The 23900-nt window shown below is 35.9% G+C and overlaps 1 protein-coding gene across 1 annotated transcript in view; it reads right to left on the reverse strand.

Moving 5' to 3' along the window:
* loxl2b (lysyl oxidase-like 2b) overlaps window positions 1-23900 on the reverse strand; it is a 138907-nt gene that overhangs the window by 13879 nt on the left and 101128 nt on the right. Inside the window, exons 8-10 of the mRNA XM_030144137.1 lie at window positions 23072-23239; window positions 5975-6140; window positions 1119-1359 (exon numbers count right to left, since the gene is read on the reverse strand). Of these exons, the coding sequence (XP_029999997.1) occupies window positions 1119-1359; window positions 5975-6140; window positions 23072-23239 (575 nt within the window). The remainder of the gene's footprint in view (window positions 1-1118; window positions 1360-5974; window positions 6141-23071; window positions 23240-23900) is intronic.

Here is a 23900-nt window from a genome sequence, read left to right on the forward strand (position 1 = left end):
CAATGTTTCTGTCCCATTCATTATTTCAGAGCACATTCAGCAATTTACTGCTGAAATGTCATATTTATTTCAATGTCATACTGTGTGGAAATATGGGGCAATGTGTATAAAACTAATTTAGACCCAATAATTAAACTCCAAAAAAAAAGTTATTAGTCATAAACAAAGCTGGTTATCTCCAACCAAGTAATCCACTTTTTGTAGAATCTGGTTTACTAAAATTTTTTGACATTGTATATTTAAAAACAATGGAATTTATGTTTCGCGTTAAAAGTAAAAACCTTCCTTTTTGTATTCAGAAAATTTTTAAGTTAAGAGAAGGACATTATAATTTAAGAGGGATGTTTGTGTTTGAAAAATGTAAAGTAAGAACAAACGTTAAATATCACAGTGTTTCAGTTATTGGTGTCAAGCTATGGAACGAACTGAAGGATGAAGTGAAATTGTGTAGCTCGCTGTTGAGTTTCAAAAAGAATTTAATTGGTCAAATTATGAAGGGCTATGAAAGTAATATGATTACAATATAACTTATTACACTGAATGTAGTATAATTTAAGTTTAAGTATTTATCTGCTGCAACTTCAGGTGTGGACTTGGACTAAGGATGTAAATAGGAGAAGCAGAAATAAGCCTCCGACTTCAGCTTCTTCCTTTTTCAGTTACAAAATGTGTTAATTTTATGTTTGTTTTTTTAATATGTAGGTGTTTTGTTTTGTTGTTTTTTTTAATATGTATGTGTTTTGTATTTTGTATTTAACTGAAATAAACATTCATTCATTCATTCATATTTCCTTTCTAATATCAATATTGATACCAGTATTGATGTGTTGCATGACTGCGGTACTGAAATAATCAGGTTACAACTCAAAATTGTACTTTGGTATCACTAAATTACTCTGAATCAATCAATTAATGCTGAATCGAATTGTGATTAATCGATTCAGAACCTTATGAATCGAAATCGAATCGATTATGGAAATTGGCCATGATACCCAGCCCTAATCATTGTGTAATTTTTGCATTTCACATCTTCATCCCAAGGGCCGGATTGGACTCTTTGGCGGGCCGGATTTGGCCCCCGGGTCGCATGTTTGACACCTGTGGTCTAAAGCTCTGACCTGTGACAGTCGTGCCACACCCAGGACTCCCGGCTGGCTTTGGGTCTGAAGTCCGACTGTCCGTTGTTGTGGATCTGGGAGGAGAAGCGCAGCAGGCGGCGGTAGGAGTTGGCAGGCACCTGGCCGGAGGTGGAGGACAGGCAGTTCTCCTCGTAAGCACACTGCAGCATAAACATAGGCCTGTCCTCCATGTAGGTGGTCTGCTCCACCACCTGAGGGTTCAACACCAGGTCAGGAGCAGCTGGTGGACACCACAAAACCACAGGGAAGCAGACAGAGACAAAAGCACATTTAGAGAGGCAGAGAACGGCTCAAAAAAAGAACCTAAATGAGTAGTTTCACTTTCAGACTGCAGAGGACTCTTCTGATTCAGGAGGGCTATTACAGTCTTAGTTATGCAAACATTTTATTTTATTTTTTTCTGAGGAAGGGCTTCTCCAGGGGCTGAAATCATTTCATTTGTTGAATTAAATCTCAATATGCAGAGCCAAGGACTCAAAAGTGTTTCACTGTGAATTTTAACTCTGTGCCAATTTAAATGGCAAAGGATTAATTAAAAGTAGAGACGCCAAATGCTTCTTTTCATCAGTCACTCAGTCATGACCACGCTGCATTCAGGAACATAAAGAAGCAGAAGAGTAACTTCATTTATTTATTTATTGTTTATAGCAGTGGTTCCCAACCTTTTTTGGCTCATGATCCCATTTTTTTTTTTTTTTTTTTTTTTAATCAAGGTCTTTTTTTATTTTCAGTTTTCAAATCCACAAAAACATACAACTTAAACATGAAACCGCTGCATCCAATTCTCATCCACCTACCCTCCCACCCACCCCAAGCACTGGACCCCGGACCAATCCATCTACATCCAGACATAATACACTTACATATCGAAATATACAAACCCCCTTCAAACACATACATGTAGAGACATATATACATATGCATACACATGTATACACATATATATACAGATGTACACACATGCACATACGTAAGTTCACATATACTTAAATAAATAAATAAATAAGGGGAAAGACAATAAAAAAAATGAATAAAGTAAACATAAATAAACAAATCAAATATATATATATTATAACAAATCAAAAAGGTACACAGATAATTGAGTTACACAGATATGTTGGTAACTTCCATACTTTCTACAAAGCTGATAAATGGCTTCCAAATGGCATAGCATTTTCTGGTGGAACCCCTAATGGTATATCTAATTTTTTTCTAGATGAATATGGTGCATAACCTCTATGATCCAATGTCCATATATGGGAGGGAGAGCATCCTTGCATTTAAATAAAACTAGGCACCTAACGAACAAACATGATCCCATTTTAACATCACAAATTTCTGGTAACCCCAGAAATTCAAAACAGAGACTTTTTTTTGGTTTTTTTTTGCTGAAATTCATGTGTTTTTGATCATGTAATAGTTTGCTATACTATGTTGCAAATAAATGTTAATTTCAGATGACATTTAGTCTATATAATGTATATTATTACGGACGGAGGCAGAAAATCCAGGTGTAGATTACTGCACAAAGTGAGAATTTGATTTTTCTTGGTCAGGATATGTACAGTCAGTCCAGCTTGGATTTACAAGGCTGACAATTAATACTGAACAAACAAGAACTCAAACTATGAATTATTGATTGATTGATTGATTGATTGATGTATTTATTTTGAATATGAATGTCAAACAGAAGAAAATAAATAAACAAAACACTTAAACATAAGACAAATAATACATATTTGAAAAGGAGTGAGAAGAAGTACAACTTATAAACTCCCACCCCTTCTCCTTATATAATTAATAACAATAATAACCTTCCTGGTCTTATCATATCTATACTGTATGCCATAATATGATTGATACTTACTATTAAATTATTATGATTTTTAATAATAATTATTTAATAGTAATAATAATATTATTTCATAATTATTTTTAATAATTATGAAAGAGCTGCAGCATCTGAAACTGACCACAATGAACATTTGACAGATAAACAGAACCACAGTGCTTCAGTTTCAGCTTCACAGTTTGTCATGTCTTTTATGTATTAGGATTGTCTCTCTGAACTCACCATATATTTTTTATTAGTAAGTTTTTTATTTTTATTATTTTCATTTTTATCACTTACTAGAAATTCCAGGTGACCCCACATGGGGTCCCGACCCCAAGGTTGAAAAACACTGGTTTACAGTCAGTTATAGAAAATGTATATTTGAGGTACTGATACTTTCCTTTAAACATCTCAGGGCTTAGATACTTCTCATATTTTCAGTTTTTCTTCCCCTTTGTTTCTACTGAAAATGCTGTTCATCTCTTTATTTGTTGCTTTTGAATGGATTCAACTGAATTATGAAGTGTTCAGTTAACCTGACATTTTTTTAAAGTGCAATTTTAACAATATTCTGCATCAACTTATTATTTACACACAGGGTGCGATTTATTGGGAGGGATGGGGGAGTCAACCCCACCTCTGGTTTTTATATCCCTACTTCTGCTCAATGAATTTCATCCTTGGGGGGGGGGGCAACCAACCAAACAATGTAAGTAAAAGCAGGTTGTGACAGTTTTCTTCTACCTATATCCTACATTACTGGCACTAACGTTCACCTGAACCGAACTGTCGGCAGTCTCAGAATTCACGAACATCCCCATGCACTGGGGTAAAGGGGGGGTAAACATGACAAATTCATGGGGCCCAGCATTTGTGGGGGGTCCATAGAGCAGTGGAGGGGGTCCAGTGGATACAGTTTAGAACACAGGTGTCAAACATGTAGCCCGGGGCCAAAACCGGCCCACCAAAGCTTCCAATCCGGCCCGCAGGATGAATTTGCAAAGTGCAAGTTAGGGCATCAAACACAAAAAAAGTATCATAATGATTTAAAAACAATGACAACACCGATTTTTTCCCTTTGATTTAGTGCAAAAAAACATTAAATTATGAAAATGTTTACATTAACAAACTATCCTTTAACAATAAAATATGAATAACCTAAACAAATATGAACAAGCTGAAGTGTCTAAAGAAAATGACGTGCAATTTTAACAATATTCTGCCTGTTACTAAGTGTTTTGTGCCTTTGTAGATCTGATCTGTATTGCATATGTGTAAATGATAAGTCGAGGCATAATATTGATAAAATTTTACTTATATTTCTTAACAAATTTCTTCTTTTTTTTTCAGGTTATTCAGATTTACAAACTATCCAAACAAAAAGGATGTGAATAACTTGAAAAAATGAAATTTGTTAAAAAAATATAAGTACAATTTTATCAATATTATGCCTCGACCTTAACATTTAACAACAAGGCAGAATATTGTTAAAATTGCACTTAATTTTCTTTAGACATTTCAGATTGTTCATATTTGTTCAGGTCATTCACATGTTATTGTTAAAGGATAGTTTGTTAATGTAAACATTTTCATAATTTAATGTTTTTTGCACTAAATCAAAGAGGAAAAAATTGGTGTTGTGATTATTTAAAGGTTATTATGATATTATTTTTGAGTTTGATGCCATAACTTGCACTTTGCAAATTCATCCCACGGGCCGGATTGGAACTTTTGGCAGGCCGGTTTTGGCCCCCGGGTCGCATGTTTGACACCTGTGGTATAAACAGTAAAACTCTATACATATTAACCCTCCGGTATCCTGTCCAGCAAGGTCCTTACTAAGCACCAAGTGTGCCATTTTCGCACACTTGTGGAATAATGTCAAAAAAATTTTCATACAGTTTGTTTTTAATTCTTTTACACTTTTTTCTATTTCCTCAACTTGAGCCGTAAATAAAAATACCAAATACTCAATAATTGTCACATTTTTTAACCCTTTAAATGCTGTTTGTAATGTAAACAAACCATGTTTTTGGATGCAAAAAAATAAAAAAAAAATAAAAAATTTTTCAATATACTACAGAAAAAGTGGATCACATTATTTGATTTTTGCAGCCTGGCATATGTCAATGATTAACTCCGACATTGGCTAATTTGCATTATTTTTTTTTTGGCGCTAGGTCAAATGTTCAAAAATACTAGCATCTGTCACCAAGTGTGGCAAAAATACACACCTATAAATCAAACTATTAAATATTATATATTGGTTTATTTTTCTGCTCTAATTTGATTTTATTTTTGTAAATCAAGGTCAGCCCTAATCATCATACATATCAAATAATCATTCATTTTACATTTTTTTAACCCTTTAAATGATCTCTTTTTATCATGATGTCACTACATTTTTTGATGCAAAAAACACACAATATGTTTTGTTTTGTTTTTTTTTTTTTTAAATACTACATAAAAATTGCATTAAATATTATTTGATTTTTGCAGCCTGGCGTATGTCAATGATTAACAGCAACATTAACAACGTTAACAAATTAATTCAGACCCTCACCTCTCAAATGAAGCCCAGATATCAGTAAAAGCAGCATTTATGCCTTAATGGCTTTTGGATCAAAAACAGTGGTTATAATGGAAGAAATAGTGCGTTTTAGGCACACTTGGGAGACAGATGCTAGTCTGGTAATTGTATTTTATGTACAACGTGCAAATTTTAGTTGGTGGCCAGAATTTTAAAGATCATACGCAAATGAACAACTTTTGAATTTTAACCTTGTTTAAATTGTGAAAAATAATATGAAGTTTTTTAACACTAAGTGCAAAGTGTGCCTAAAAAGCGCACCCGGACACCGGAGGGTTAATAACTATAGATAGTATATTATTAAAGTATATTTGACCCCCTGTAGTAAATAAAGACTTAATACATCACACAACCTTTTCATGACACTTTGAAAACATACTTCAGGACCAACACATGGACTAGATGTCTTACTTTCTGAGCAGGACACTCCGGCGGCGTAGCGTCCGCCTCCTTTCGGACAGTTGAGGTGTCCTCCGTGATGCAGGCAGTGGGACAGAGACATTTCAGTACCAGAGCAACGAACGCCGCTCATCACCACGGCGTCGGCGCCCACCGCTCCAGGCCAATACCACGTTTCCTGTTGGACAGATGTGACCCACAGTTAACCCTGTAACCCCTGAGACATTATTCCAGGTAAAGGTGCTGCTGTGAATTATTTCAGGTTCATAAAAGCTGTTGTGAGTATGTGTTTGTGTTCCTGTTCTTCACATTGTAAGCCTGGAATTTGTATTTACTAAAATGCTTTAATTACAATGCACTTAAATGATTTAAGTTTTATGATGTTACTATAAAATGTTCAGTATATTCTACTAATTTGTAGACATAGTTGAAAGTACGAAAAAGTTGAAGTTGAATGGAATTAAATCACTAAGTTTTGGTCATGACCACACCTTTTTATCTTCGCATTGCATTGTGGGTATTGGGCATGTTGTTGAAAATGTGTTGTTTTTCTGTGCAGGGGTTCAGCGGGGTTGTGGTGTTAGTGTTAATTTGGATTTAATGTGTGTATGGCAGTGTTTATTGGCCTTTTTGTGTTTGTTTTTGTATTTTTGTAGAGCTGCACCATGAGTCAGAGCCAGAGGAAGAACTATGGCTTTACTGTTCATCTAAGGTTGTTATTGTACAATGGAAATGTTATTGTCTTGTCATATTAAAAGCACTTTTGGTGCAGGCAAATGATATGGGCTAACTTCCATTCATGCTACAGTAAATTAAGTTGAATAGTTTCATAACTATTTTGGTCAGGAATAGGATTTTGAGTTTGATTATCTTAAAAAAACTTGTTAAATCTTGATAAATTAATTTGGTTGCAATTGAGAAAATTAGTCAGTGTAACCTAAAATGCTGAGTTGGATAGTAGGGTTGATTTTACAAGAGATTTAAAGTACAAATAACTTGTCTTTTAGTGTTTTCTACTTAATAATAATAATAATAATAATAATAATAGCTTTATTTATATAGCACCTTTTAAAACAAAGTTTACAAAGTGCTTTGACAACAAGTAAAGGGCACAACAGCAGGATACAAGATGTAAGTAAAAACATTAAAACAGAAGCAACATAATAGGAGACATGTGTACAACAAATGCAGAAACATGACACTTCAAATAAATTAAATGAATCAGAATAAAGAGGGCAGGGGTAACGTAACAAGATGCTGTTAAATCAATGCAAAAATAGAGGCGTGAGATAAAACAACATCATGTATGAGAATATAAACCAACAATCAAACAGGATAAGATTCAAATTTTTTTTAAAAATTAAATTTAAAATTAAAATTAAAAGGGACAAACATCACATAAAAGCAGGTCTATAAAAGTGTGTTTTAAGAAGTGACTTAAAAGATGCCACTGATTCCACAAGCCTTATCTCTAATACAGGGTGGGGAAGCAAAATTTACAATATTTTGAGGCAGGGATTGAAAGACAGTGTATGACCAATTAGTTTATTGAAAGTCATGAGAATTTAAATCTTCAAATCATATTTTACTGCATTTCTAACTGTCTTGTTGTCTACCTCAAGTTCAATTGCCATTTTTCTCATGGATTTGGTTGGATCCTTTAGGATTTTGGATTTGAGAGCTTTAATAAAAGCTTTGGTACGTTTTTTGTTGCTTCCTCCACTTCCAGACTTTCTCGTAATAGTTTTGCTCATAGTCATTCTCTTCTTTCCATTATAAACAGTCTTTATGGACACTCCAACTATTTTTCAAATCTCCTTTGGTGTGACGAGTGCATTCAGCAAATCACACACTCTTTGACGTTTGCTTTCCTGATTACTCATATGGGTAAAAGTTTGTGAAAAGGTATGGATAATAGTGTTAGGTATGATTGATTATGACATCAATATATGTTTGGTTTCAAAACAATTGACGTAGTGCCTGCTGAGAAAAAACAACGAAATGTTCATTGGAAATTTTGCTTCCCCACCCTGTAGTTTAAGTTCAATACTTTTAGCATTAAAGTTGAACGTACTTAAACCAATTGATTAGTCGATCATTACTCAAATCATTTAAGTGCAATCACTCGCCTCAAATTTTTTGAGTAAACTCTACTTATCCGGGCTTACACTGCAATGGTTTTGTTTTACTGTGTGTTTTAGGGTCGAAACAGGTGGAATGACAGAAAAAGATAAAGAGAAGAATTGAAGTTTGACAGGTTTTGACTAAATAAGACACTCAGAATGTACATCAATAAGAGATTTAGGATGTTGAACATGAACTGTGAATTTTGGATTTTTTCTAAATCAGTCCAGCTGCTTTTTGGCACCTGGTTGAACTCCAAAAAACACTTACACAGTCAAAACTTGGTAAAAACTTACAGGCTAGGCGTACCATTGTCTTCGAATGGAAGGACTCATCACCTCCAACACACGATGAGTGGATCAGAGACATCATGCTTAATATAAAGTTAGAAAAAATTAGGTGCACCCTAAATAACTCTATCAATAAATTTTACAAAATATGGGAGCCTCTTTTACACTGCGTGAATATGTGGCCTGGAACTTTAAAAACATGTTAGGTGTTTATATTGTTATTGACCTTATTTATTTATTTATTTATTTATTTATTTATGACCTCTGCCAAGGAGGTTATGTTTTTGTCGGCATTGGTTTGTTTGTTTGTCTGTTTGTGTGCAGGATAACTCAAAAAATTATGGACAGATTTGGATGAAAATTTCAGGAAATGTTGATACTGGCACAAGGAAGAAATGATTAAATTTTGGTGATGATCAGGGGTGTGTGTGTGGGGGGGGCACGGGGGCCCACTGATCGGCCTTGGCGGAGGTCTGCACTATCTCTTCTAGAAAAGCATTCGTAGAACACAGACCTCCGCCACGGCCGATCAGTGGGCCCCCGTGGCCCCCCACAAACACACCCCTGATCACCACCAAAATTTAATCATTTGTTCCTTGTGCCAGTATCAACATTTCCTGAAATTTTCATCCAAATCCGGGGCACTGATCTGCCATGGCGAAGGTCTGCGCTCTCCGAGTGCTTCTAGTTTATTTATTTCTTTATTTTCTTTCCTCCTTTAATGGTACCAGAATGCAATGCACTGTCCTGACTGTCTTTATGTGTGTCTTGTTTGTATTGTCTTTTTTTTTTTTTCCTTGGGTTCTGTCTGTTTATCATGTCCAGTGTCAATCTTTGTATTATGAATACAGTCTACTCTCGTTAAACCGCCCGCCGTTATACCGCCATTTCCGCTTATCGCCATCCGCCAGCCCAGTTCCATGCACAAACAACACTTATACCATTGATTTCCCGACCGTTATACCGCCAGCGGCGCAGCGCGGCACCTCCGAGGTGCGCCGCCGTGGCACCTCCGAGGTGCGGCTCCCAGTGTTGTCTTTTCCGTGGAAACCGGGTCGAAATGGCTCTTTGAGTGTTAAAGGTTGCCGATCCCTGCCTTACAACATAACAGAATCAAGATTTATTTAGAAACGCAATTAGAACGGGTTAACGGAGGCAGCATAGACATCATATAGTAAAGACATGCACATTATGGACGCAACCCGTTGTAACGCCATTTTCACTATACCGCCAGTTTGGCCGTGAACGGAAGTTGGCGGTATAACGAGAGTAGACTGTACATTGCTTGAAATTATAAATGTTGAACTTGTGAAATGAAAAGTTCTATAAATGTTGAAAAGTTCTAGGAATAAAGTTTAAAAAATAAATTAATAAATTAATAAAAACTTGGTAAAAACACAGTAAAAATAAGGGAAAATCACCGTAACACTGCAAACAACAGTAAAAACAAACAAAAAAAAAAACCCAAGAAAAATGGTGCAAAAAAAACCAAAACAACTGTCTATTTTTACAGCAAGTCGGTCTCACTCACTGCTGCGTGTTTTGCCCCCCATTCCACAGGTGGCAGGGGGTGAACTGAGCATGCTCAGATGTCTATGGAAAGAACAAGGTCTATCCCAGCAGCACGTTTTGAAAATTTTCCTATTGAGCAAATGGTTGAATTTTTATGAATAGTTAAAATACATCATACATTCAGAACGCTCACCACAGACACATCAGGGGTTAAAGTGTTACGAGCTGATAATAGGACAAGATCTGGTACTATTAACCTCCGACATGATGCATTTGAATCAACGTCAAGTGTTTAGTTTAGAGTTTATACACACATAAGCCCTAAAGACCTTTTAATGGGTTTTATTTTTTCATATTTGCATAAGTATTAGTAGTTTCATGTTGTAATTTGAGACAGGGGTGTCAAACATTTGGCCTGCGGGCTAAAACCAGCCCACAAAAGGGTCCAATCCGGCCCACAGGATGAATCTGCAAAGTGAAAAAATTATACTGAAGATATTAACAGTCAATGATGTTGAACTGGTTTTAGTTCAGGTTCGACATACAGACCAATATGACCTCAAGTAAAATAATAACATAATAACCTATAAATGACTCCAAATTTTCTTCTTGGTTTAATGTGAAAAAAAATAATGTAAATATTCATTTTAATCTAACTTACTCTTAGCTACTTATACTCTGCATCTATCTATCTATCTATCTATCTATCTATCTATCTATCTATCTATCTATCTATCTATCTATCTATCTATCTATCTATCTATCTATCTATCTATCTATCTATCTATCTATCTATTACATTATGCCCATAAATAATGACAACCCCAAATTTTTCTCTTTTAGTGCAAAATAATAACACGAAAATATTTACATTTACAAACTATCATTTAACAATAAAATGTGAATAACCTGAAATGTTGCAAAAAATGAAGTGCAAGTTTAACCACATAATTCCTGTTACGAAATGTTTTGTGACTTTATAGATCTGATCCGTAATGCACATATACAAAGGAAAAGTTTAGGCATAATATTATTAAAATTGCATTTATTTTTCTTAAGAAATTTCATTTTTTTCAGGTTATTCACATCTTTTTTGGTTTGGCTAGTGTGTAAATGTAAATAGTTTCATAATTTCAAGTTTAATGGGTTTTTTTGCACCTAAACAAAGACAAAAAAATCGGAGTTGTCATTATTTATAGGTTATTATTCTATTATTTAACTGGAGATCAAATTGGGCTAAAAGTGGAACCTGACAGAAAATGAGTTTGACACTCCTGCTGTAACAGATGTGAACGATTTTATGAAATGATAACTGATGGTAACAGAACTGAGAATTACATGAAGGACAAACAGAAATAAATGCAGAAAAAAAAGAAAAAGAAAAAAAAATCTATTTGCCAACATTTTGGGATATAATCCTCTCATATCACTGTTTTATGACAAATACAAACCTACTTCCTTTCTGATATTGTATTTATAATTTTGTTAAAAGCAGAAATCAAGGGCCACAAACAATTATCTCCGGTGTCGGTTAATCTGTTAATTACAGATGAACTGCTTGGTCTATAATAACACATCAAAAAAGTGAGAAAAATGGACCAATATGTTGTCCTAAAATGTATGTAAAGATATTCAATGTACTGCCATAGTGGAAGGACAAAAAAGAAGAAAATAAATCAGTGATTTCATTTATTTTTCTTTATAAATTGCTCAAAATAAGTTTGAAATTTAAGACTAAACGATTAATTGTTAAAACTTGTCCTTTTCAGTGTAGTTTTTATTGTATATTTCACTGTATTTCAGTTCGAACACAGAATCCTGGTGAATGGAGGCAGTTCCTTCATCTGACCACTAGAGGACACACTTGTTCTTTCATCACCATCTGATGCAACACTAAAGTATTAATGATGTGTTTAAATTCCCAAGTTATTAACCAGCCTGTCAAACAAATGATTAGGATACGAGCCTTTATTCAGTTTTCCATATCTTGTAACTGCTTATATGTTTAATTTATTACAAAAAGTACAACTTGTAATAACTCTTCTCTTTGGTGCTTTCTTGTCCTCTTTACTCTCTCTGTTTCCTATCTTAATTGAGTTTCTCCTGCCACATTATATTTCTTCTCTGTACGCTGTTAATGTTGCTATTATTGCTGCGGTGTCAGTTCTGATTATGTGTCCACTACTACTTCCCTCTTTTCTTTTCTTTTCTTTTCTTTTCTTTTCTTTTCTTTTCTTTTCTTTTCTTTTCTTTTCTTTTCTTTTCTTTTTCTTTTCTTTTCTTTTCTTCCATCTGCCTTTCTGATTATTGCATTAACTACGACAGAGTTCCAGTAAAGCCAAGTCACCTGTTATTAATCTCATCTGTCAGCAACGTTGATTACACAAACAGGACACGGTGGAAAATATGTCTCTTAATGTTCAGTTTAAACCAATTTTTCCCACAATGTGAATGACCCGAGCAAAACAAAAAGGAATATTTGCATATATTTACCTCTCTGTTCTCTGAGCATCAGTAAAATGTTCCGTACAAAGCTGTCTTTAACAATTCATGTACGTTTTCGGATCAATACTGTCTGTAACATGAGTTCTGCTCAAGTTGACAGCCAAGGTGTACAGCAGGGGTGTCAAACATGTGGCCCGGGGGCCAAATGCAGCCCGCCAAAGGGTCCAGTTCAGCCCCTGGAATGTTTTTGCCAAGTGCAAAAATTCCACAGTTTTGAATTGAATTCAGCAAAAAAAAAAATTAGCTTGAATTAAGGAAAAAATCTTGAATTAAGTAAAAATAAATAAATAAATAAATCTTCAATTAAGTAAAAAAAAATCTTCAATTAAGCAAAAAAATCTCAAATTTAGCAAAAAATCTTGACTTAAGCCAAAAAAAACCTTAAATTAAGTAAAAAAAAAAAAAAAAAAAAAATCAAGAATTAAGCCAAAAAAAAAAGATTTTGGGCGACACGGTGGTGCAGTGGTTAGCACTCGTGCCTCACAGACAGAAGGTCCTGGGTTCGATTCCAACACCAGTCGACGGGGGGTGGGACCTTTCTGTGTGGAGTTTGCATGTTCTCCACGTGTCTGCGTGGGTTCTCTCCGGGTACTCTGGCTTCCTCCCACCATCCAAACACATGCACTGATAGGTTAATTGGTTAATCTAAATTGCCCATAGGTGTGAATGTGAGAGTGATTGTTTGTCTCTATATGTTCAGCCCTGCGATGAACTGGTGACTTGTCCAGGGTGTACCCCGCCTTCGCCCATAAGTAGCTGGGATAGGCTACCTAGTGAGAATAAAGTGGGTTCAGATAATGAATGAATGAATGAAAATCGGGATTTTACTTTTGGCCAAAATCATGCAGCCCTAGCCTCATGTCCTGTATGTATTTTGTTTTATTTTATTCTATTGCATTATTATATATTTAAAAAAACTCTTTATCATGAAAGATTTTTTTTTAACAGATACAAAAGCAAACAAGAAAAACACTTGGAGAGCAGATCTGCCCCCCCCCACCCCGATCACCACCAAAATTTAATCATTTCTTCCTTGCGCCAGTATCAACATTTCCTGAAAATTTCATGTAAATCCATCCATAAATTTTTGAGTTATCTTGCTAACAAACTAGAAGCACTTGGAGAGCGCAGACCTCTGCCAAGGCAGATCAGTGGGCCCCCGTGACCCCCCCACCACCACCACCACCCCCGATCACCACCAAAATTTAATCATTTGTTCCTTCTACCAGTATCAACATTTCCTAAAATTTTCATCCAAATCCGTCCATAACTTTTTGAGTTATCTTGCACACAAACAGACAAACCAACGCCAACAAAAACATAACCTCCTTGGTGGAGATAACAAACATGCAAACACACGAAGCAAAGTGATCACAATACCTCCTGGCGGAAGTCAAAACAGAACAAACAGGTCGTGAGGTCAAGGGGTTACAAAGATTGCATTGTTTTGACCAGGGGTGTCCAACTCCGGTCCTCGAGGGCCGGTATCCTGCATGTTTTAGATATTTCCCTCTTCCATCACACATTCCATCCTTATCAGGCTTCTGCAGAGCATGATGATGAGCTGATCATTAATTGAACCAGGTGTGTTGGAAGAGGGAAATATCTATAACATGCAAGATACCAGCCCTCGAGGACCAGGTTTGGACACCCCTGGTTTAGACAAACAACATAATTTTTACACATAATGGTTTACAACACAGGTGTCAAACATGCGGCCCGGGGGCCAAATCCGGCCCGCCAAAGGGTCCAGTCCGGCCCTTGGGATGATTTAGTGAAATGCAAAAATTACACTAAAATATTATCAATCCTTATAGTTCAGGTTCCACATTCAGACCAATTCAATCTCCAGTGAAAGGGACAAGTAAAATACGATCATAATAACATATAAATAATGACAACTGCGCATGCCACTCTTTGTAAATGTAAATATTTTCATGTATTTACACTAAAACAAAATATAATTTCGCAAAAAAATGTGAATAACCTGAACAAATATGAACAACCTGAAATTTCTTAAGAGAAATAATTATCATTTTAACAATATTCTTCCTGTTATTAAATGTTTTGTGTGTTTCTAAGTTATAATGTACATGTGTAAATGATAAACTGAGGCAGAATATTGTTAAAATTACACTTATTTTTTCAGTTTTCTCATGTTAGTCACATCTTTTGAAAGGATAGTTTGTAGATGTAAACCTTTTCATAATGTAAATGTACTCTTTCCACTCTAAAACATAGAGAAAAGTTTGGAGTTGACATTATTTACATATTATTATGTGATTATTTTACTGGTTTGGCCCATTTTAGATCAAATTTAGCTGAATGTGGCCCCTGAACTAAAATGAGTTTGACACCCCTGGTTTATAGTTTGTCTCCCAGGTTATGTAAACACACTTTTTTTCCCAACGTTCTTCACTCAATTCTTTCTGCAGTCATATTTTGTAGGTCATCGGTTCTAGTGAATGAAGCTGTTTTACAATATTGGTAAAGACCGTCATCGGTGGACATTCTCTTTTAAGCCAGTATTTTACAATGGTCTTTTTATTCACTGCCAGCAAGACCTTGAGGAGGTAAGCGTCATTTTTACTAAGACCATCAGGTTCATGGCCAAGAAAGAGGGAAGTGAATGATGTGCTGATTTTAAAACCACAACTTATTTTATTATTTTATTTTATTTTATTTTATGCACCTCTCCACCAGTGAAACTTAGAGTTTCCCTCAATGAGTTTTAAGAGGGTTTGAATGAATGAATCAGTCAATCAATGAAAAAAGAGAGACATTTAGGGCAACTAACACTTACTTTCAGAGTTGATCAATCTGCTGATCATTTTTCAATCAACTGATTAATTGCTCAGTCTGTATTAACATCAGAAAATGGAGAAAAAAGTGCACGAGATGCCTCACAATAAACCAGAAAATAATTACAATCAGACAATTCCATTTCTTTCTTTCTTTTCTCTCTTTTTTTTTTTTTTTAAGTTGCTCAAATGAACTTAATAGTTGAACAATAGTCAATGAATTGTGCCAGCTCTTTCCTGATTCTGTAAAAGACTTAGACATTCTTGTATTTGCACATACAACTTCTACTTTGGGTTCATCTTAATAAAGAAATAAAGTGTTTAAATTGTATAAAAAAAAAAAAAAAACAGATTTGGATGGTATTGAGTTGAACGGCTCAAGAGTGGGTCTAGAAAAAAAAAAAAAAAAAACACAGTGAATGCCACATGACTGGTAATGGAATATGGAATATGAGAACAGTACTATTCCAGATTTTCAGAATAAAAGCCTCAAAATTAAAATGGAGATATTTCATATTTATTGGCTAAACAAATGTACCGTTCTTGATGTTATGCATTGCTGATAAACACCGACCTACGCTTTTACCGCAGTAAAAGCGTGTCTGTTACAATAAACAACCTCCTCCGCCTAAAGACAAACCTGACATCCTATAATCACACACAAACCATTATTTGACCATTTCCACTCTCCCTGTGTTGTTAGAACCAAGCCCCAGTAGCTACTATGACTATCATCAGGCTGCACCGTAAACTGTGTTGGACGCGCCCAGTTCCTCCCTGTTGAAGGAGAACAGCTTTTTACCGCCTCACAAGTGAAAACACTTAACACAGGTTGCAGGTTTTAACACCACGGGGATGTCTGTTACTATTGGCAACGCCATCAACATGAAACCACACGACAGACGTTAGACAGAAGAAGTAGAAGTTTACGAAGTGTTGGGAACGTTACTGAAAAAATGTGAACAGTTATAGTCAGTGGTGTAGTGGTCCCTGGAGAAGTGGGTATACTCTCAATTTTTGCCTTTTTTTTTTTAACCCTTTCATGGATAGTGGTCACTACAGTGGACAGTTATTCAAAACTGTTTTATATTTATGGGTTTTGTTGTTTTAGTTCCATATCAGACAACACACTGGACGCTTATGCATCTTCTCATACATTGCAATGCATACTATTACTGTAACTTAGCTGTTCTTGATAAACCTGATTTGCAGTAACATGTTTAAGTGTAAATCAGTTGTTAATTGTTAGACTTTTTTTTCTAATAACCAGCATTAGAATATGTTAAAATGTGATTAGCAGCATTAACAATGTTTTTATTTCATTGTTTTCATGTCACTTTCTGATATTGGGATTTAAAAAAATGTCTTTACTTCAAACATATAATGCATGGACATTTTTGTAACTCAATGGAGAAAAAAAAACAAAACAAAAAACTAAATTGCACTGTTTTTTTCATGTCCAAGGAGGAATAAAAACACTCAAGAAAAAAATTTTGACCAAGGTTCTCGTAATTCATGCATGAAAGGGTTAAAGTAGTCCAGAAAAACGCCATTTTAGAAGCAGTGACATGCTAAAACTACTGTATTTAGTTTACCCAAAAATCCATCCGTAGTATTTGCTCACTATTATAAAATTATCATGACTTGATCAGGAGCAGTTTGTAGGTTTTACTGGACACACAAGCAGCTGCATGAATGGAAATGTGTTCAACATGAGGCAAACATAGGATAATGTTAGCCTTTTATAAGGTTAGCCTTTAACATTAGCCTTTCATAACGTTAGCCTACTCGCATAGTTGAACTACTGGTGACAAAATCTCTTCTCCTCTAAATGTACAGTCATAGTCTCCATAATTTTAACCCTTTCATGCATACTGGTCACTACAGTGGACAGTTATTCTACAGCTGTTCTCTTATATATGCATGAGTTTTGTTGTTTTAGTTCCATATCAGCCAACACAGTGGACACTTATGCATCATGTAACTTTGCTGTTCTGGATGAACCTGATCTGCAGTAACATGTTTGAGTGTAAATCAATTGTTATTAGACTGTAATTATCCTTTTTTCTTTAACAAAATAGTTTTTTTTTGTATATTATCGCCATGAAGTGAGTAATAACTACTATTAGAGTGTGTTTAAATATGAGAAAACATCAGATTAGCAGCATTAAAAGTGTTTTTATTTCATAGTTTTCATAGTATATCAGTAAATACATGTTTCTTGGCTTCAAAAATTAAACGCATCATATCTATTTGAGTGGACATTTTTGCAACTCCATGAAAAATAGGTTCATAAAAAGCTGTCAATTACATTGTTTTTTGTTTTTTCTTTCATGCCTAAAGAGGAATAAAAACAGGGGGGGAAATTATGATTAAGGTTCTCATAATTCATGCATGAAAGAGTTAAAAATCACTCAACAAGATACATAAAAGATAAATGGGAGAAAGCGGGAGGTCTAACAATAACGGACGAAGAATGGCAAAACATATGCCAACTTCAATGGAAAAGTACAAAGTCTCATTTATGGAAAGAATTCTGTTGGAAAAAACATAACTTGTTTTTTTATTACCCCTAGCCATAAGTCACACTACACAAGTGGGAATTCACAATGCTGGAGGAATTGTAGCTGCCACACTGCACATCGTTTCCACATATTCTGGGAATGCCCAAAAATTAACCATTACGGGAAAGAAATACATAAAGCCATAGAAATCATTCTTAATACCTACTTTCCTTTTGATTTCAAAACAATGTATTTGGGATACATTTCTCCAGAGGTTAAAAACATAAACAGATACCTTTTCGGCATATTACTAGCTGCAGGATAAAAAGCAATAACTAAACGATGGATGACACAAGAAGAACCGACAATAAATAATTGGATAGACATAACCACGGGAATTTATAGGATGGAAAGAATAACCTTCACTGTAAATTTGAAGATGGATGTTTTTGTGTGACACTGGGAGGGATGGGTGAGATATGTGAAGCCTTTGAAATCTGATTTTGCTGAGATGAATGCATTAATATGAACCCAAAATCATCTGAAGGAAATATGTTTTTGTGTTTTTGTTTATTACCTCCGCCAAGGAGGTTATGTTTTTGCCAGGGTTTGTTTGTTTGTCTGTTTGTCTGTCCGTTAGTGTGCAACATAACTCAAAAAGTTATGGACAGATTTTGATGAAATTTTCAGGGTTTGTTGGAAATGGGATAAGGAAGAAATGATTAACTTTTGGGGGTGATCCGGAAGAAATCCTGGATTCTGGATCACTTTGAAATTTTCGTTAACATTGTGGTAAATGGGGCCAAAATTTTTGTTTCCCAATATCTCGCTTAATTATTGACCAAAACTCATGAAATTTAACTCAGGAATTGACAATGGGGTCCTCTGTCACATTTCAAAGGCTGATCCAGATCTGATCCAGAAGGCGGATTTTATCTCAATTTATATAAAAAATGGGGGTGCCCTTACTTTTTGGCCTACTGTGCCTTTAATATTAAAGGTAGAAATGTCTGACAAGCGCCATCGTGTAGCTCAGGCAGTTCCGCATCGGGAGTATGCCACCGGATTTCAAGTAGCTTTAATACTTAAGGAGCTAGATCCAGGAGAAAACCGCCATTACGAGAAATGTGATTTTCGTGAATAACTACTGAACTAATAAGGATATAATTATGAATCCAGTTGCTAATGGTATGTTTTCATGGTCAAGGAATCTTAAAATATAGGTAAAATAAATATGGGACTAATATTTATGGTGGAAATCACAATATGGGGGAATTGTGCAAATCTCATGCAATTTGACTCAGGGATTTACAATGGGGTGTTCTATCAAATGGAAAAGACTGATCCGGATCTTTCAAAAAGTTATGGACAGATTTGGATGAAAATTTCAGGAAATATTGATACTGGCACAAGAAACAAATGATTAAATTTTGGTGGTGATCGGGGGGGGGGGGGGGGGGGGGGGGCACTGATCTGCCTTGGTGGAGGTCTGCGCTCTCAGAGTGCTTTTCTAGTCTTTATTTATGCATTGATTCTTTACTTTGAGATCTTGTATGACAGGACCATAATGAGCTGCTGTAAATGTTTGTTTTGTTTTTACAACCACTCTCTGGATGTGCATAGTTTGTGTTTTTGTTTGTTTTTTCAATGTATGAAAAGAAAATTTTTCTTTCAATAAAAAGATAATTTAAATAAATAAATAAATAAATAAATAAATGTACAGTCATATGACCACACTGATTATTGGACACACTGATTAATCCAGGTGTGTCTGCTACTACTTGTTGGGACTACTGTAGTCAGGTAAACCTGGATTAATCAGTGTGTCCAATAATGAAAGACAGGAACTAAAGGAACTGCCTTAAGTTCAGGAAGTAGCGGAGCTGTGCATAGAGCCCATTGCAAGTTCGCATAAATCAAGAACGTATGAAATACCCAGATGTTGTCCTTGTCAGCTAGCTTAAACCAAGGATGCACTGGTTGGTGACTCGTGTAGACTTGGCTGGTAAATCAGGGGCCGTTTACACGGCGTCGGATTCAGTCGACTCCGGGAAGATTTCATCGCGGATTAGCCTTCTGTTAACATGGAAACGGTGCCTAGAGTGCCTGAATCCGGAAACTTTTGATACCAGGGTCCAGGGTGGAACGTTATCGATTCGCTCCGCATTTCAGCTCCGTGTTAACGCGAGTCGGAGCGTTCCGGGGTAAAATATGACATCACCGCATGCGCGCGCAGCCAAGAACCGCCAGTTAACCCACTCCAGGCCAGTTGGTGGCGGTAATGCGCCTCCAAGCTGGTTTGCCAGCCTCTATGACACAATAAAGCTGCAGAAAAAGAAGGAACAACCACAACAACAATTGCCGGTTTCAGAACAACATATGTGCTGCTAACTGTGCTCAGCTCGTCTGTCCAGACAAAGAAGTCCTGCGTCTTTGTACGACCACTCGCCATTGTTGTTTGTAAATAGTGTTGTCCGCCTCTTTTTCTTCTTCTTCTTCTCTTCATTTAAAGGCTGTCTAAACTGGAAATTGTTTGTGCGCAGGCGTGTGTTTTACCGCCACTGTTTCACTACAGCTCTACATCGCCAGCTACTGGTCTGGCATGGCCACTACAGCGTATTCAGCCGTCCTCGCGGACTCATGTTAACGCAGATCGTTATCATAGCGGCTTCGTCTTAATGCGGAATGATTTTATAACGCAAAGGAGAAATCTTTGCGGAGTGTTGCCGTGTAAACGTACCCTCAGTCCCCAGATGCAGTTTGTGGCGGCTCGAGTGGGACCCAGGCGGCTGTACCCGGCTGAACCGACGATATGAATTACAGTTTTGAAAAATATACGAAGTGTATAAATGACATGTAAATACTAGTACAAATGTACTGAAATCAAATTGAGTAACATTGTGGTGATTTGAGGAAAATACGTTAGTAATACAGCAGAGACAAGGAGGAAAGTTCACAAGTACGCAGCCGCTCCAATTATAGATAGACTTGCGTTCTTGGGAAGTACGATCTCTGGGACTGTTCTTACCAATACCGTACTCTGCGTTCTTGGTATTGAGAAACGGCCCCTGTCTCCCTTTGTCTGTTGCCAGTTCATCTTGTTCAGTCTGTGTGATCTCGTCAAGCGTCCCATCCAGGTTTTTCATGTTTGGTTCAAGTATTCTGGAAGGGTTTTGGTTCTTGTAGTGATTCTTTTAAGTTGTACTTTGTATCCTCCTTGGGAGCGCCTTCTGTTCCATTCCATGTGGACTATTAAAATACTTTTGTTAAATCTTCATTTTTATGAGTCGTGCATTTGAGTCCACCAGTTTTGTGTCAAGGACATTACAGATTTTGATGTTTCTTTCAATAAAAATTATAATTGCACCACTGTTGCAATGTTATTGGGGTTGAGGGGCGGCCTGGAGATTTTTCATCCTCCAAAGGGGGCCCGACAGAAAACTACTGAGAACCACTAGCTTAGAACAACCAAAGCTATGAAAGTATCTTGCAAATGCTAATTACCTCTGCCAAGGAGGTTATGTTTTTGCCGGCACTGGTTTGTCTGTCTGTCCGTGTGCAAGATAACTCAAAAAGTTAAGGACGGATTTGGATGAAAATTTCAGGAAATGTTGATACTGGCAAAAGGAACAAATGATTACATTTTGGTGGTGATCGGGGTGGGGGGTGGGGGGGTCACTGATCTGCCTTGGCGGAGGTCTGCGCTCTCCAAGTGCTTTTGTAGTTATGTCTGTAATACTTATGGTCTAACGTGCAATGGAAACGGGTTCATTGACCCACTGATATTGTTCAAATGTTCATCTTTGTTACCAAAAGTAGTTTGTTGTTCTAAAAAAAAGTAACTTCATTGTTATAGTTGTAAGATAATTGCTCATTTCTTATTTTTACTTGGAAAAATATTGCCTCAGGGAGCAGTCTGGTTGAGTTTATTCGTATCGTTTGAGCAAAAATCTAAGTTATTTTTAACTTGTACAACAAATTATTCAAGGAAAAGAAAAATAGTATTGTTACGATATTGATGTTTCTTCCAATGAAAGTTATAATTGCACCACTGTTACAATGTTGTTGGGGTTGAGGGGGGCCTGGAGATTTTTGGTCCTCCAAAGGGGGGGGGGGGGCAACAGAAAAAGACTGAGAACCACTGCTGTAATGAAATGCAACTACATTTATTTTTTATTTTAGCAGTGTGACGACACTACATGTAACTTGTTATATATGGCTGTCGAATTATTTATTGTCGAATTATAATTGCCTTGATTGGAAACAGCAGGATGCAGCAGTTTTTTCCACATACATTTTTTATTAATTTATTTAATGGAATGTCCTTTGCAGTGGACAGTGTTTTTTTTTTTTTTTTTTTTTTTGTCCCCTACAGAGCAAGGTTATAATAGTTTTGGATTTTTCATTACAGTTCAGTTTTATTTAGTTTTGACTTTTTTTCTCTAATTCAGTTAGTTTTAGTTCGTTTTTAGAGCAGGTTTGCTAGTTTTTATTAGTTTTCATTTTTTTCTAAATGCTTAGTTTTAGTATTAATTTTAGTTTTGTCGTATCTTTTATCTTCTTTGTCGTCATATTCAAATAAATCCAATACAGGACTTTGCTTTCTTCCAACTTTAGTCTCCATGTTTCAAGGTAGAGTGGGGTCAAGAAGACGACTGGAAACCACAAGTGACGGATTTTGAAACTTTGTATGGTGCTAGCTAAAATTGCTGGAGCGAAATAAATCGATTTCGTATCAATCCGACATTGACAGACGAAAACGAAACGAATTTTATCCACAATTTTAGTATATTTTAGTTAGTTTTGTAAACACGCTATACAGTTTCAGTTAGTGATTGTTTTTTCTTTTAATTATAGTTTTTATTTATTTCAGTTAATAAAAACGTTTTTTCAATTCTAGTTTTCATCATTTCGTTAGTTTTCGTTAACGATAATAACCTTGCTACAGAGGAAAAAGATGCACTGCTGGGTATTAAAAAAGTAGTTTAACAAGTAACTCCATTATAAAATCAAGAAATCTAAATTTAATTCATGTTAGAAGACAAACTGCTTAAGCTTAAAGTTGAAAATTCAGTTGTAAACTAGCTTTTATTGTCAAAGTCTGTATTCCATCTTGAATAGGACTTATTTACTGTATGATAATGATGTTTATGAAAGCAGGAGGATCCAAAACCCTCTTTGGTTCAGAACTGAGATGCTTCTGCCAACTGGGACCTGTGCTCATATTTACATTGGCTGCTTAAAACAGACTGACATGACATTATGTTCACATCATGCACCACTTTGTGGGTTTTCAGGTTCTATCAGTTCAACTCCATTACGTTCAACCTAAAACAGGCTCGTTCTCGCCTCCTGGGCCGTTGCGACTTGTACCTGGAACGCGTTGCTGGCGAAGCCCAGACCCAGCTGTCGGCACACCACCATGGCCTCCATGGTCCCCCAGCCGTCACTGCACACCGTCCCCCACACCAGGGAGCCGTTCCTCTCCACCAGAACCTCCACGCGGCCCTCGTACGGGGTCCGACCTCCACTGAGACGGAGCTGAGATGAACGGAACACACACAACAGTAGCACGGGTCAACATCTGCAATCTGTTGCACTGTAAAAGGAACTAGTGACAATGTTCACAAGCACATTATGTTCACCTTTTTACTGTTATTCTGAAGAACATACAGTTTCTCATAAGATGTTTACATGACTGATGAAAATTAATATTCCATTTTTTTTTTTCTTTTTACATGCATCTGTTTTTTTTAAGTTTTCCACTGTCAGGAGGTATTTGCTAATATTTGCTTGTGTACGAAAACCTGTTTATATCAACTTTCAGGATGGATGGATGGATGGATGGATGGATGGATGGATGGATGGATGGATGGATGGATGGATGGATGGATAGATAGATAGATAGATAGATAGATAGATAGATAGATAGATAGATAGATAGATAGATAGATAGATAGATAGATAGATAGATAGATAGATAGATAGATAGATAGATAGATGATTAACAATAGAACACAAGAGTAAACACACTATACATAATGCTTGATTATTATTGATAATAATAATAATAATAATAATAATAATAATAATAATAATAATAATAATAATAATAATAATAATAATAATAATAATAGTAATAGTAATAATAATAATGGGGTGGCAGTGTTGGATGGATGGATGGATGGATGGATGGATGGAT

Source organism: Sphaeramia orbicularis, chromosome 9 (genome assembly GCF_902148855.1).
Source record: "Sphaeramia orbicularis chromosome 9, fSphaOr1.1, whole genome shotgun sequence".
Lineage (NCBI taxonomy): Eukaryota > Metazoa > Chordata > Actinopteri > Kurtiformes > Apogonidae > Sphaeramia > Sphaeramia orbicularis.